We start from the raw sequence: 14,575 nt of genomic DNA on the forward strand, positions 1-14,575 counted from the left end.
TTGGAAGGCTAAGTACTATTAACATTGTCTGTTCTCCCCAAACTGATCTGTAGATTGAGTAGAATCCCAGTCAGAATTTCAGGCTGACATATTGATAAACTGAAATTTATGAAGGACTTAGACTAAACCAGAACAGTTTTGAAAAAGAAGAAAATTTGATGCTATCCACAGCCAGATATCAAGGATTACTATTACCCTACAGTAAAGAAAACACTGTAGTATTGGCACATGGATCAGTGGCACAGAATGGAGCCCAGAAAGAGACCAATATATGTATGGTCAACTGGTTTTTATTAATAGCACCATGGTAATTCAATGAAGAAATAATAGTCCTTTCAATAAGTGTTGGAACAATTGATTATTTATGCGCAAAAAAATGTACATCATCTTTTACCTCACATTATAAACAAAAATTACCTCAAAATCTAAAAGTAAAAACTAAAATTTTAAAACTTTTAAAAGAATACATAAGGGGTTAGAGAAAGACTTCTTAGATAAGACATTAAAAGCATGAAGCGTAATGAAAATTTGACTAATTAGATTTTATCAAAATTTAACTTTCTACTGTAAAAGATACCATTAAGGAAATGAAAAGGCAAGCTATAGATTGGGGGAAAATATTAGCAAAATATAAACAGTCATACTTCATTTTATTGTGCTTCTCTTTGTTGCATTTCATGAATACTATGGTTTTTGGTGGGTATTTTTTTTTCTTTTTTATTTGAAGGTTTGTAGCAGCCCTGCTTTGAGCAAATCTCTCAACTATTTTTCCAGCAGCATGTGCTCACTTCATGTTTCTGTGTCACATTTTGGTAATTCTCACAATATTTCTACTTTATCATGATAATATTTGAATTGCTGCAATCTCATAATAAACCTTTTAATGGGTGAGGAGTTTGTGGGGTTTTTTTTATTTTTTTAAGAGAGAAAGAGTATGTGCTCATGTGCAGGTGGGGGAGGGGCAGAGGGAGAGACTTTTAAGCAGACTCCATGCTGAGTGTGAACCTGACACAGGGCTCAGTCTCATGACTCTGGGATCATGACCTGTGCTGAAATCAAGAGTCAGGTACTTAACCAACTGATCCAGTCATCACCCCAAATGAGGAGTTATTTCTGTGGGTGAGCAGAGCAAAGGCAGTGATTTCTTAGGGTGGAATCTACTCTTAATGAAGATGCTATGAAGATTGTTGAAATGATAGCAGTGGATTTGGAATATTACATAAACTTAGTTGATAATGCAATAGCAGAGTTTGAGAAGATTGACAGAAGTTCTGCTATTGGGGAAAAACTGTCAAACAGAATCTCTTGCTACAAAGAAATTTTTTTATCAAAGGAAGAGTCAGTTGATGCAGCAGACTTCATTGTCTTATTTTAAGAAATTGCCACAGCCACCCAGACCTTCAGCAACACTACCCTGATCAGTTAGCAGCCATCAGTGTTGAGGTGTGACCCTCTTTCAACAAAAAGGTTATGACTTGCCAAAAGCTCAGTTGATGGTTAATAGTTTTTAGCAATATGGTAATTTTTAATTAAGGTATATACAGTGTTTTTCAGACACAATGTTATTACACAGTTAGTGTAAACATAACTTTATATGCACTGGAAAAACAAAAAATTCATTTGACTTTGTTGCAATATTCCCTTTTTGCAATGTTCACTTTATTTTGGTGGTCTGGAACTGAACCTGCAATATCTCTGAGAAAACCTGTATCCTAAAAAGGAGGCTGTTCATTTATAGCTAGTAGCAGTGCAAATAGTACAACTACTTTGGAAGACACTTTGGCAGCTTCTTACAAAGCTAACATAGTGTTACCATACAATCCAGGAGTTGTACTCCTTGATAGTTACCCAAGGGAGTTGATGACTTATGTCCACAAAGAAATCTACATGTGAACACTTATAGCATATTTATTCATAATTGTCAAAATTTTGAAGCAAACGGTGATGATTTTTAATAGGAGCAAAGATAAAGTGTGATACATCCATACAATGGAGTATTATTCATCAGTAAAAAAGAAATGAGCTTCAAAACAATATGGAGGAACTATAAATACATATTGCTAGATGAAAGAAACCATGCCGGAAAAGGTATATACTATGATTCCAACTACATTACATTCTGGGAAAAGCAAAAGTTATAGACAGTACAAAAGAATCAGTAGTTGCCAGGGTTTAGAGGAGTACAAGGGAGGGATGAATAGGTGAAGCATGGAGCATTTTTCGGGCCGTGGGACTATTCTGTATGATATTGTAAAGGTACACAGATGACATTCTGCAGTTGTCAAAACCCATGGAACTACATTTAGAGGACATCTTAATGTAATCTATAGTCTTTAGTTAATTATAGTGTATCAGATTGGCTTATTAATTATAACAAATGTATCATACTAATGCAAGAGGTAAATAAGAGAAATGGAAATGAGGCAGATAACATGGAATTCTCCATACTTTCTGCTCAATCTTTCTATAAATTTATGAGACTGACACGCTACCTACTGCGCTAAGGAGGCACCTTCAATCTTTCTATAAATTTAAAACTTTATTAACTTAAGTCCATAGTTTATATCAGTGTTCATACTTGGTGTTGTATATATGTGTCTATGGGTTTTAACAGATGTATAATGACATGTAATGTTTTTGTCCAGTTTTGGCATTAGAGTAATGCTGTCCCTATAGAATGAGTTAAGAAATGTTTCCTCTAACTCCTGGAAGAGATTGTAGAGAATTGGTATAATTCTTCTTAAATGTTTGGTAGAATATACCAGTAAGTCCCTGTGGGCCTGGTGCTTTCTGTTTGAGAAGGTTATTAATTACTGATTTAATTTCTTCAGCAGATAGAGTACTCTTCAGGTTATCTATGTCTCCTTTTGTGAGTTTTTATGGTGTGTGTATTTAAAGGAATTGGTCCATTTCATATAAGTTATCAAATTTGTAGACATAGATTTGTTCATAGTATTCTTTTATTATTCTTTAATGTCTATAGCATTAGTAGTGATGGCCCTCCCCCTTCATTTCTGTTATTAGTAAATCTCTGTCTTCTCTTTTTTCTTAGTTAACCTCGCTAGAAGTTTATTAATTTTAATCTTTTCAAAGAACCAGATTTTGGTTTCATTAACTTTTATTGACTTCCTGGTTTCACTTTCATTGGTTTCTGCTTTAAATTTGATTATTTCCTTTCTTCTACTTACTCTAGATTTAATTTGCTCTTTTTTTCTTGACTTTATAAGATGTAATTTTAGATTCTTGATTTTAGGTTTTTTTTCTTTTCTCACTGTGCATTCAGTGCTATAAATTTCCCTTTAAATACTGCTTTTGCCCCATCCCACAAAATTTGGTAAGTTGTATTTTCATTTGGATTGTATATTTTTAAATTTTTCTTAAGACTTCTTCTTTGACCCATGTATTCTTAGAAATGTGTTGTTTTGAGGGTGCCTGGTTAGCTTGGTCAGGCATCTGCCTTCGGCTCAGATCATGATCCCAGGGTTCTGGGCTCAAGCCCTGCATCTAGCTCCCTGCTTAAGTGGGCAGTCTGCTTCTCCCTCTCCCTCTGCCCCTCTGCCCCTCTCCTGAACCACACTCGTGCACTTGTGCGCTCTCTCTTGTGAATAAATCCTAAAAAACAAAACAAAACAAAAAACAGTGTTGCTTTGTCTCGAAGTGTTTTGTGGTTTTCTGGCTGTTTTTCTATTATTGAGTTTTGATTTGATTCCATTGTATTCTGAGAGCATACTTAATATGATTTTTATTCTTACCAACTTTTTAAGATATGTTTTATAGCCCATACAGTGGTCTGTCTTGGTAAATGTTCCATGTGCGCTTCAGATGAATGTGTACTTTGCTCACTAGTATGTTCCCACCAGGGGAAAAAAAATGTATGAGAATGTCTGTCTTTTCCTGTATTTTCACCAACATGGTACGTTACAAGGTCTTTTATCCTTGCCTATCTAATTAAAAAAAATATATATAGTACTATATATTTAGTTTGTACTTCTTATCATGAAGGTGGTTGTATATCTTTTCATATGTTTAAGAGGTATTTTAATTTCCTTTTCTGTATATTTCTTGTTCATATTATTTGCCTATTTATGTGTTGATCTTTTTCTTACTGGTTTATAGAAGTCCTTTCTGTAGAGGTGTCTCAGTGGTTCAGTGGGTTAAGCCTCAGACTTCGCTCAGGTCATGATCTCAGGATCCTGGGGATAAGTTGGGCTCCGCACTTACCCGGGAGTGTGCTTGTCCCTCTTCCTATCCCTGCTAGTGCTCATGCTTTCTCTCTCTCTATCTATCTCTCTCTCTCTAAAACTTCCTTTATGTATAAGAAAAATTAGCCCTTGGTCTATAATATGATTTGTAAGTATTTTAACCCTGGTTTGTCATTTGTATTTTGACTTTGCTGGTTTTTGACAAGAAGAAATTAAATTTTTAAATGTAGTTAATTTTATTGGGCCTTTTTTGTTTAGTTTATAGCTTCCAGATTTTGCACCGTAAGTTAGAAAGGTCTTTCTCACTCAGAGATTATAAAAAGTATTCTTTTATATTTTTTCTGAATACTGTTAAAGCCAAGCTTTTTAAAAAAAAGAAAAAAGGTCTTTTTCATTTTAAAAAGTATAACAGATTCCCATTTCTAGTTTTTTTTGGCATCTGTGTGGTTCTCTTTTTCCACAGATAACTCTAAGAGTGGCTCGGCAATGTTATTTAGAAGCTTCCTGAGTACTTCAATATATAATTAATCTAAGAATTTGAACTCCTTTTGTTAACTAGATTTCTGGCAAGTTCTTTACTTATTAGAGAATTCAATTCTAATTTATTTATACTTATTTCATCCATTTTTTTTAAGATTTTATTTATTTGACAGATAGAGATCACAAGTAGGCAGAGAGGCAGGCAGAGAGAGGAGGAAGCAGGCTCCCCGCTGAGCAGAGAGCCCGATGTGGGGCTCGATCCCAGGTCCCTGGGATCATGACCCGAGTGAATGCAGAGGCTTTAACCCACTGAGCCACCCAGGCGCCCCTTCATCCATTTTTTTATTCAGAACAAATCTAATTCTCTTTGATATAATGGATGCAGAAGCAAAATAGAAATTGACTTTTCTATTCCCTGTCTCATTTCTATTTTCTGCTCAAGTTATTTATTTTTGACTATTCGTGGGCTTCTCTTGATCTTTCTCTTCCTAAACTCTTTAGAATAGAAGGGGATGACTCTGACCACAGCAAAACTTATTTCCCATTTACTTATCTTTTCCAAGAAACATTTAATGGGCAACTACCACATACTTAGCCATATTCAAAGATAGAAACAAAATTTATATTTTTGTCCTTTTGAGGACAAAAGGCAAGGTTTTACACATAATGATAATAGTATTAGATATAACAAAATAAATGATAGTATTTTTCACTTTAGTTACAGCCCACAACTTGTTAAAAAAATTTTTTTTTTTTTTTTTGCTTGCAATCATGGCTGTACTGTGCTTAGAAGAAATACCTAGAAGTCCTGAAAGAACTTTTTCTTCTCTGCAGTTCATTTTTCTAAGGTGCAGTGGTAAATAGGACTCTCGGATCTGAACATACAAGAAGGCTAGGCCGTATTTGTATCAACTCCAAGTGTTCTATGAAGCCAGTCATAGCATGTTCTTTCAACCACTTGTGGCAGGTGGAATATGTTTTTATTATGCTAGCTTTCTCATAGTGTCTTAAAGGATGCTAGACCCATCCATTCAAATAGCTTATGATTCATCTCTCCTTCTGGATAATTTTCACTATTTCCTTTTGTCCTTTTTTTTCTTTTTTGCGGTGAGGTCTTATCTGTTAAATTCAAGTTGGCACTTGCCTCTTAAAATCTACTAAATAAATTATGACTTTAAAGTGACTAGAGGTCCCAACTTCTTTCACATATCTTCGAGCTTAAAAATCTACATATTAACAAATATGGACCTGCTTTTGCTTTTTTGGAAAAATTAAAGTTGATCTTGATAGAACCCAACTATATTTTAGAAATTGGCTTTCTATATTATATAATTATAGCTGCAGTTTCACTAAAAAGCCTTTTGTTTTTTTTCCCTGAGAACTTCTTATTGTATAGTGAGATACTTTCCTATTATAGCACCAGTCTCTGTAGTTTGGTATGAAAAAAACTTTGGGTGTGTTTGTTTTTATAACATAATTTTGCCCTCCTGCTTGACATCCTCTTTCTGGTAGGTCTTTCCACCTTCCCACATGTCCTCACCCAATTTGGGAGCAGTAAGGTAAATGAACATAGTAACAAAGGGAGCTATATTAGAGTTCTCAGATCAGTGATCATTTCTGCTCTTTACTTGTCTGAATTGAATCGATATATTACATGACCAGAGGATGTTATAGAAAATATATTGATACAGTACCTGAAAATTGTAAGGTACTCCTTATCTCTTTCCTAGAGAAACAGGTGGTCTTTATAGCTCTTACTTGGAGTACAGGGGTGCAGGTTGAAGGGATGGGGGTAGTATTCTGAACCACAGGAGTACAAAGTAACTGTAGGGATAGACTCAGTAGAACAGAATGACATATCTGAACTAGAAGAAAGTGCTAAGAAGCAACAAATCAACTAATAGTCAATGAGAGTAAATCTCAGAGTTAAATGAATTAGAATAATATATAACATGGAATAATTAACCAGAGTATGATATTTCAGTGGCTGTCTATATAGTGATGAAGTCAAAAAAGCTTAGTAGGTAAGCATTCAAGCCTTGGTATTAGACTACCGGACTCTGCACTTACCAGTAGTGTAGATTCAAGCAAATCACTTTATCTTATTTTGCATCAGCATCTAGTTTGCAAGGTGAGGATAACAACAATACACCTACCTTTGCTTAATACAGACTCACTCACACTGCACTGAGAATATAGTTCCTGACACATACACAAACAGCTCTCAATAAATGTTCAGCTTCTTTATTTCCTTTCTTTCCTTAAACTTTATTCTACTTCCATAAGAGTAATGGAGTGTTGCAAGGTTAACGATGCTAAATTAAATATTTGTTAACAGCAAATATTTGTATTAAAGCAATAAGCAATTCTAGCTTGTTTTATAAGAGTTAATAGCTAGTTATGTCCATTATTTTAGGTTTTTTTCCAATGGTGATAATCATTTTATGGTGTATGTTGAGTGTCATCATTTTATCCTTATTAGGCTTACATTAAACTTTCAGAAAGTTACAGATTTACCCATTTCATTCTCATGGCATTTTCTAATCTTAATTTTTTTCTTATCTAAATCTAATAATAACTCCTTTCTCAAAATTACATTTGGTCTTTTGACATTTTTCTTTGTTTAATAACAGTTATAATTTCTTCTGTCATCTCATATGACTTAAATTTTTTTTTTCCTGAGGCGTTTCTTAAAAATGTTGCTTAATATATAGCCCCCTCTTTCACTTAAACACTCCCTGATCATCAAGGTGTCTGCTTCTCCCTCTCCCCTTGCCTGTGCTCTCTCTGTCTCTCTCTCTGTCTCAAATGAATTAAAAAAAAAAAAATCACTGGTTTGAAATCAGACAGCCTTGCCCTTAAATTCTGACTTGCCACAGCTTCCTTAAGCTCTGTAAACTTCAGTTCCCGTTCTGTCAAATGAACCCAATAACATCTACTTTGCATTAGTGTTACTGAGAAGATTAAATGAGATAATATATGTCAGGGGCTTGACACAGGGTCTGGCTGGAAAGGGGCACTCAGCAAGTGACTCTTGTGACAATAACTAACTCCCCAAGCTTCAGGCCCTTCAAAAAAAAAAAAAAAAAAAAAAAAACTTAAGTGAAAAAAATTGCATTTTAAAAATCATGTGTTTGTCTTTGAAGGATCCACTCTATGGTAGATATAACAGCTAAAGTATTATAGGTACAGATAAAGTTTAATTGATACTGTTACTACTTGAAACTTGGGTTTTTCCTGAGCACTTACCGACATGGATCTTAAAATACTAAATACAAGATTTGTCATCTTACATAGTTTCATTTATACATTAAGTCTTAACCCACTGAGCCACCCAGGCGCCCCATCATTTATACATTAAGTCTTAACAGTTATGCTTTGCCTGCCTTCAAAATCAGACAGCAACCATTCATTAGAAAAACAAAGAGCACTTAAAGAGGGAGACTGCTTAATGTTCATTTTCAGTTTGAATTTAAAACTGTTTTATTCCCACTATTTGAGGCTAAATAGGGCTACTTGTTTCCTGTGACAGTGTGATTCATGGTCCATTTTCCGTGGAAAAGATGGTGAGATTAAGAAAAAAAAAAGTGGCTTAAGATAAAGAGACACAAGGTGATCACTCCCCTAATTAAATCAAACAGTCCTTCAAAGTCCAGTTCAAGAGCTGACTTCCCTAAATTGACTTATTTTGCTGATTTTCAAAAATTGGAAAATGGTAGTTTTCGGATTTGGTGCTCCCCAAATGATTTTTATTATTTTTTAATGGCAGTCCATGTAATAATTACATTCTTTTTTAAAAAAATTTTTATTAAATAATAAATAATCATTTATGTTCATGAATCACAAGCAGTATCCTCTAGAGTTTGAGCCTAGACCAGAAAGTCATTAGGAAATTCTATTGGGTAGGGAATGTTTTTTTTCTTTTCAATTGTTATCTGACTATAGTTTTTTCATGGTTAAGTTATTAAAACAAGTTTTCCATGACTTTCAGAATAGTGACACAAGCCAAGATTTATTATATTTCTTGATAACATTTACTACAAAATCTATATATTGCCTCTGATTGGAATATTACATTTGGTTTCAGTAAATCAAACTTTCAAGTAGTATCTTTTTAAGTCTTCTTTATGAAAAGAAGAAAACCATGGTCTGGAGCAAAACAATATGTGCTATGACTTAATTATACTGTTATCTTTTCAGGCTCATGAGAGGCTAGAAGACTCAAAACTAGAAGCTGTCAGTGATAATAACTTAGAATTAGTCAATGAAATTCTTGAAGATATCACTCCCTTAATAAATGTGGATGAAAATGTGGCAGAGCTGGTTGGAATCCTCAAAGAGCCTCACTTCCAGGTATTTTGCGTATTATTCTTCTTCCCAAGTGCCCTTTATCCCCAAAGTATTCTCTTTTAGTAGTTAAATTCCAGTTTACGGTGATTTATTTAAGATTATTTAGAGCCATAGTTTGTAAATATGTAAATTCCAACTTAAGTATTTTAATATCCTGAAATACTGAGGATATCAAATCAGACACACCCACAACTAATAACACACTACATAAATGTATAGCAGAAATACATCAGAATGGATTTTCCATTGTGTAATTAAAATCAGCCTTGATTCACCACCAGACCACATGCTGGAGACATTTTTCTTACTGTGATAATAGGTTTTCCTTCCTCACTACCACTGTTTCATAGCCTTTCTTATGAAAGCTATTGCAGTATTGCTTCTGAGACTGAGATGCAATCAATGACCTTGGAATAAAACAAAAGAGAACTGTGTGAGGATAGAAACTAATCCATAACATTTCCTCCATAGCTGCAAAAAAAAATAGTGCAATTTAAGCTTTGGTCTGTAGCAGTGAAAAGTAAATCTGTTTAACAAAGAGTCAGTTTTAGAAGAGAAAGTGGAGGGGAGTGGGGGAGAGATTTCTTATTAACCTGTGATTAAGTGTGGTGTTGGGACAGTATTAGAAAAATAGACCAATGGAAGAGAATAAAAAACCCCAGAAGTACATATACCTGTATATGACAATTTGATTTATGATAGAGATACTACATTTTAGGGGAGAAAGAATGGACTGTTCTGTAAGTGATGCTGGGATAGAAGAATATAAAGTTCTTTTCACTATAAATCTTAGCATTGAAAATCAAAATGGCAACACCTCTTTGGTTTTTTCCAAGGACTTTCTGTGACTCTTCAACAACGTGACTGTAAAATACAAAGGTTTATAGTGAGTTCGTTGCTCCATGAATCAGTGTCTCAACATACAAAATAATGGACATGTATCAGAGACATCCTATATGCTTGTGCCAGTTGATGAAGGCCTTATAGGGCACAGTAAGCCATTTGAACTTTACCCTGAGGACAGTGGGAAACCAAGAAAGGGGAGAGTAGGAGGTATTACACGGGGAGAGGGGGCTGATTGTGGAGCATCATGGTTAAGCACTAGGGCAAGAAACTGACAGCAGTGTTGAGAGTAGAAAATGTGAAGATTTTCAAGTTTTAAGCAGTAAAATCAACAGGACTTGGTGATTGGTTACGTGTGATCATTGCAGAAGAGAGATGTGGGAAGTTGATAAGGGTAGGGTTTCTAACAAATAATTGATGGCACTCACTGAGATAAGGAACACTCTAGAAGAAATTGACATGTTAATGTTCAGGTAACCAGCCTTGTTAAGTTCGCGATACTTCAGAAGCATCTGATAGAGCTTTCAGACATGCTGTGTATCTTTAATAAATATATAAAATTTAATAAGTATATAAATTTATATAAAGTTTCATAAATATAATTAGAAAATACTGGCAAGCAAAAATTTAAAAATTAAGATATTGCATTCTTACTACCCAGATCTACTGTACTATCCTAGTACATATTCCTCTATACTTTTTCTATGCATAAATGTACATATTTTTATCTTTACTGATTGAGATCCTTTTGTACAAGCTATTTTTTAACTTACCCTTTTTTTTCAGTCATTGATTTCCACTTGGCCTTTTCATTGCATCTCAATCTCATGTAATACACATACTATATTCAAACATTTCCATTTCACACCAAAATATTCTTTATAGCTGTTTTGTACTATGGGTTTCCAACCTAGATTCGTGTGTGGCATTTGGATGGACCATCCTTTCTCCCTTGATTATGATATTGACCTATTAAGAGACCGGACCATTGCCCTAAAGAATGTCCCACTTTCTGGATAATCTGGTTGTCTCTTCGCTTTGTTGTTAGATAATAGATAATAGAGAGTTACCCCCTCTATTTCCTTTGAACAGAAGTTCTATCTAAAAGGATGATTCAAGTTAACTATTTGGAGCTAGAATGCATCATTAGTGATGTAATGTTAATATGAATTAAAGTACATCAGAAGATATGTGACACCTGGTTAGCCCACCAGTATCGTTGCTGAGATTAGTCCCTTGAATAAGGGCATAGACAATCTAATCCCTCCTTTGAAATACTTTTGACTAGGACATAATCTAGTGTGTTATTATTCTAGCATACAAATGCTATTTCCTGTTTAATCATTTATCTACTTATAAACACAAATTAATCCTTGCCTGAATCAGTATTTTCTTTAGAGCCTTCAAAATGACATTTTCCAGGTTCTATCATTCTACATTTTGTAGCTGCTGTTGTTATATAAAGTAGAGCTTTTCTTCATCAACTGGACTATTTAGTTACCCCATAATGCATTTCATACTGACAAATCTGGGAAGTGTCTGATCCTTCCCTTTACCAGTTTTTAAAGTAAAGAATTATTTAAAATAGCAGTCTTAAATGGCAACAGATGAGTTTTTCAGTCCTTCTGCTATTTTTTAAATAGCATTGTGCAGTTACAGATTTTTCATTAATTTAGTATGTTTCAATCCTCTACCATGTTTACTCTTTGATTTTCAAATTTTCATGACTGAATGGTTATAGACAGATTTTAAGTCTATGAATCTGAAGCTCATGAGAGATGCTGGAAGTTATCAGCATCTAAGTAGTGGTTCAAGTCACAGGAGTATAATTCTGGCTAAGAAGGCATAGAGTGGAAGCTAAGCAGCCCAGTTAGAGATTTGAGCAACGTCTAGCATTTATAGGAATAATCCTTACATGTGGACTTGTGATTTTTTTTCTTTTTGAAATTTTCTTTAGTCTCTTACAACATATTTTCATGAAATGACCAGAAATTACACATATCCTGATTGCTTCTGTTCTACTTTGTTGACATTTTCTCCCTTCTTTCTATTTTGATTTGTTTTTGAGCTCCATTCACTCAAAATTTTAATTTTATTGTTTATTGTTTATTGTTGAGCATACACAATTATAGTGTAAGTGAAAAATTAAAATAAATATATTTAAAAATTATAAGAAATTCCTAGAAAGTAGATCAAAGTCATCCATGATGGTAACACATACATCATAAATGTAGGACGTAAAATTATATTCAGGACCATTACTAGCTCATTAGGATTTTTTTCCTCTTAAAATATATGTTTTATAAACTAAAGCCTTTGTCAGTAATATAAAATCTCTCATCACTGATATAAGATATAAGATGCTGTATCCATTTTTCTATTGGATATCTTTTTAACAGACTTTTATATGTGTAAAAAATATATGGTATTACTAACATAAAAATCTTAGAGTAAAAATTAGGGTCTGTGCCATTTAAATTTGGTTTTTTGTTTGTTGTTTGTTTTAAAGATTGTATTTATTTATCTGAAAGGGAGAGCAAGAGAGCACCAGTAGGCACAATAGCAGGCAGAAGGAATGGGAAAAGCAGTCTCCCTGCTGAGCAGCCCTGATGCAGGGCTCTATCCCAGGACCCTGAAATCATGCCCTAAGCAGAAGGCAGACGCTTAACCTGGACTTAATCTGGACTTAATCTGGACTGAGTTGTCCAGATGCCCCTGTACCATTTGAATTTGTATGATACCTAATAAATAGGGATTGATGATAAATAGGAAATATGATAATGTTGATGACAACGGTGGCAGTGAATTCCAGTGCCTTCAGTGTACCACACTTGGAAATCTAGGTTCAGTTTCCACTGAACTTGTCACTTTTTTTAAGAAGTCATCAAACTCTATCAGGAGTCTTCAAATCTTTTAAAACAAGAAATACTATATTGTTTATGTTAGTGTACTATATATATTTATATTTCTTTAAAATATTCTGGCGCATTTGGTTTACCTCATCTTTTATGAATTTAATAATGTGTGCCTCGGAAGGTGTTAGTACTCCACTGGAATAACGGACTGTTATTTTTAAGAATTTATTCCATCAGTAATTAATAACCACAGGCTTTTTTGAATCCTTACAGTCACTCTTGGAGGCCCATGATATTGTGGCATCAAAATGTTATGATTCACCTCCGTCAAGCCCAGAAATGAATAATTCTTCTATCAATAATCAGTTATTACCAGTAGATGCCATTCGTATTCTTGGTATTCACAAAAGAGCTGGGGAGCCATTGGTGAGTAGATAAATCCGTGCCTTTTAAAATCTGAAATCTGACATATTTGTGGCTCAATCATATCTTTTTTTCTTTTTCATAATTTGTATTATTATAAAAACTTCAATTCATGTTTATTTGTTTTATCAGTGCTTTTTGGCTTGTATAGAAATATACAACTGATGCTCTCTTATCTTAATATAGCATATAAAATTAAGCCAAAATAAAAAGTTTAGCTGAAATAGAGGCCTGAAGAAGCTGGCTAATGGGCAGCAAAAATTATAAAACATAACTACCCCATTTCTTCTTATATCCTTTGAAGAAATGAACTCAAGTTGCTTGCTAATGATAGTATCAAAACACAAAAGAAAGTTATTAAAAATTGAAGGCATGGTAGGAGTCTGTAAGTAGTGAAGTTTTCTATTCCATGCAAAAATTATTATTTTTCGGTCCTGACTGTCAGAAAAAATGATAAGCTTAGAACAAGTTATCAGAATGCATAAATACTTTTTCTCCTCCTTTGAGCTTTTTATCCTGTGGAATGCAATTCCCTGAAAGTCCTGTTTTTATGAGGTCATATGTGTCATCACAGTTGCCTGTGGTTTAATGAGATTAAAATATTGAGAGACGGGAGAGAACAGGGGGAAAGTAGGAACAATTAACTCACCTACTTTTAGAATTATTTTCTTACATATTCATATTAATGAATATTTAAGATTTCTTCCTAATAATCTAAAATCATTAATAATTCTGTTATTTCCTTTAGGGTGTAACGTTTAGGGTTGAAAATAATGATCTGGTAATCGCCCGAATCCTTCACGGAGGAATGATAGATCGACAAGGTCTACTTCATGTGGGAGATATCATTAAAGAAGTCAATGGTCATGAAGTTGGAAACAATCCAAAGGAATTACAAGAATTATTGAAAAATATTAGTGGAAGTGTCACCCTAAAAATTTTACCAAGTTATAGAGATACCATAACCCCTCAACAGGTTAGTAATAAAATTCTTGGTAATATCAATAATACTTCTATTTCTTTAATCACATTGTTAGCTATAACTGCCACTTGTTCCTCTTTTGCTAAAGAAAATAGGAAAAAACTATGATTTAAGTGTCCTGAATTGCCTTATTTTGTCATGGGTGAATTTTTGAATTTTTAAAACAATTAACACTGTCTTATTAAGAAGGAATAACAAAATGTCTTTGTGAATACTATGAACCTTAGCATTACAGTAACCTACAGCTAGGTATCTGAAAAATCATAAAGCCTTTTAGTCCTTAATCTAGCAAACACTTTTGGCACCTGTTATGTTCCAGGTATTATATTAGGCCCTGTGAGAGGATAAGAATATAGCTCTGAATACCTCTTACTTAGTGTTCATGTGATGGGCTGAATGGGGAATGAGGTCAGAAAGGGAGGATAGGTATATAGATTGAG

At 33.9% G+C, this 14,575-nt stretch overlaps 1 protein-coding gene across 5 annotated transcripts in view; it reads left to right on the forward strand.

The window, feature by feature from the left end:
• Positions 1–14,575, forward strand: part of PALS2 (protein associated with LIN7 2, MAGUK p55 family member) — a 119,181-nt gene that overhangs the window by 53,489 nt on the left and 51,117 nt on the right. For all 5 annotated transcript variants that reach the window (XM_047694574.1, XM_047694573.1, XM_047694576.1 and 2 more), the window contains exons 3-5: positions 8,883–9,035; positions 13,004–13,156; positions 13,902–14,129. In XM_047694574.1, coding sequence (XP_047550530.1) covers positions 8,883–9,035; positions 13,004–13,156; positions 13,902–14,129 — 534 coding nt within the window. The remainder of the gene's footprint in view (positions 1–8,882; positions 9,036–13,003; positions 13,157–13,901; positions 14,130–14,575) is intronic.

Source organism: Lutra lutra, chromosome 11 (genome assembly GCF_902655055.1).
Source record: "Lutra lutra chromosome 11, mLutLut1.2, whole genome shotgun sequence".
NCBI lineage: Eukaryota > Metazoa > Chordata > Mammalia > Carnivora > Mustelidae > Lutra > Lutra lutra.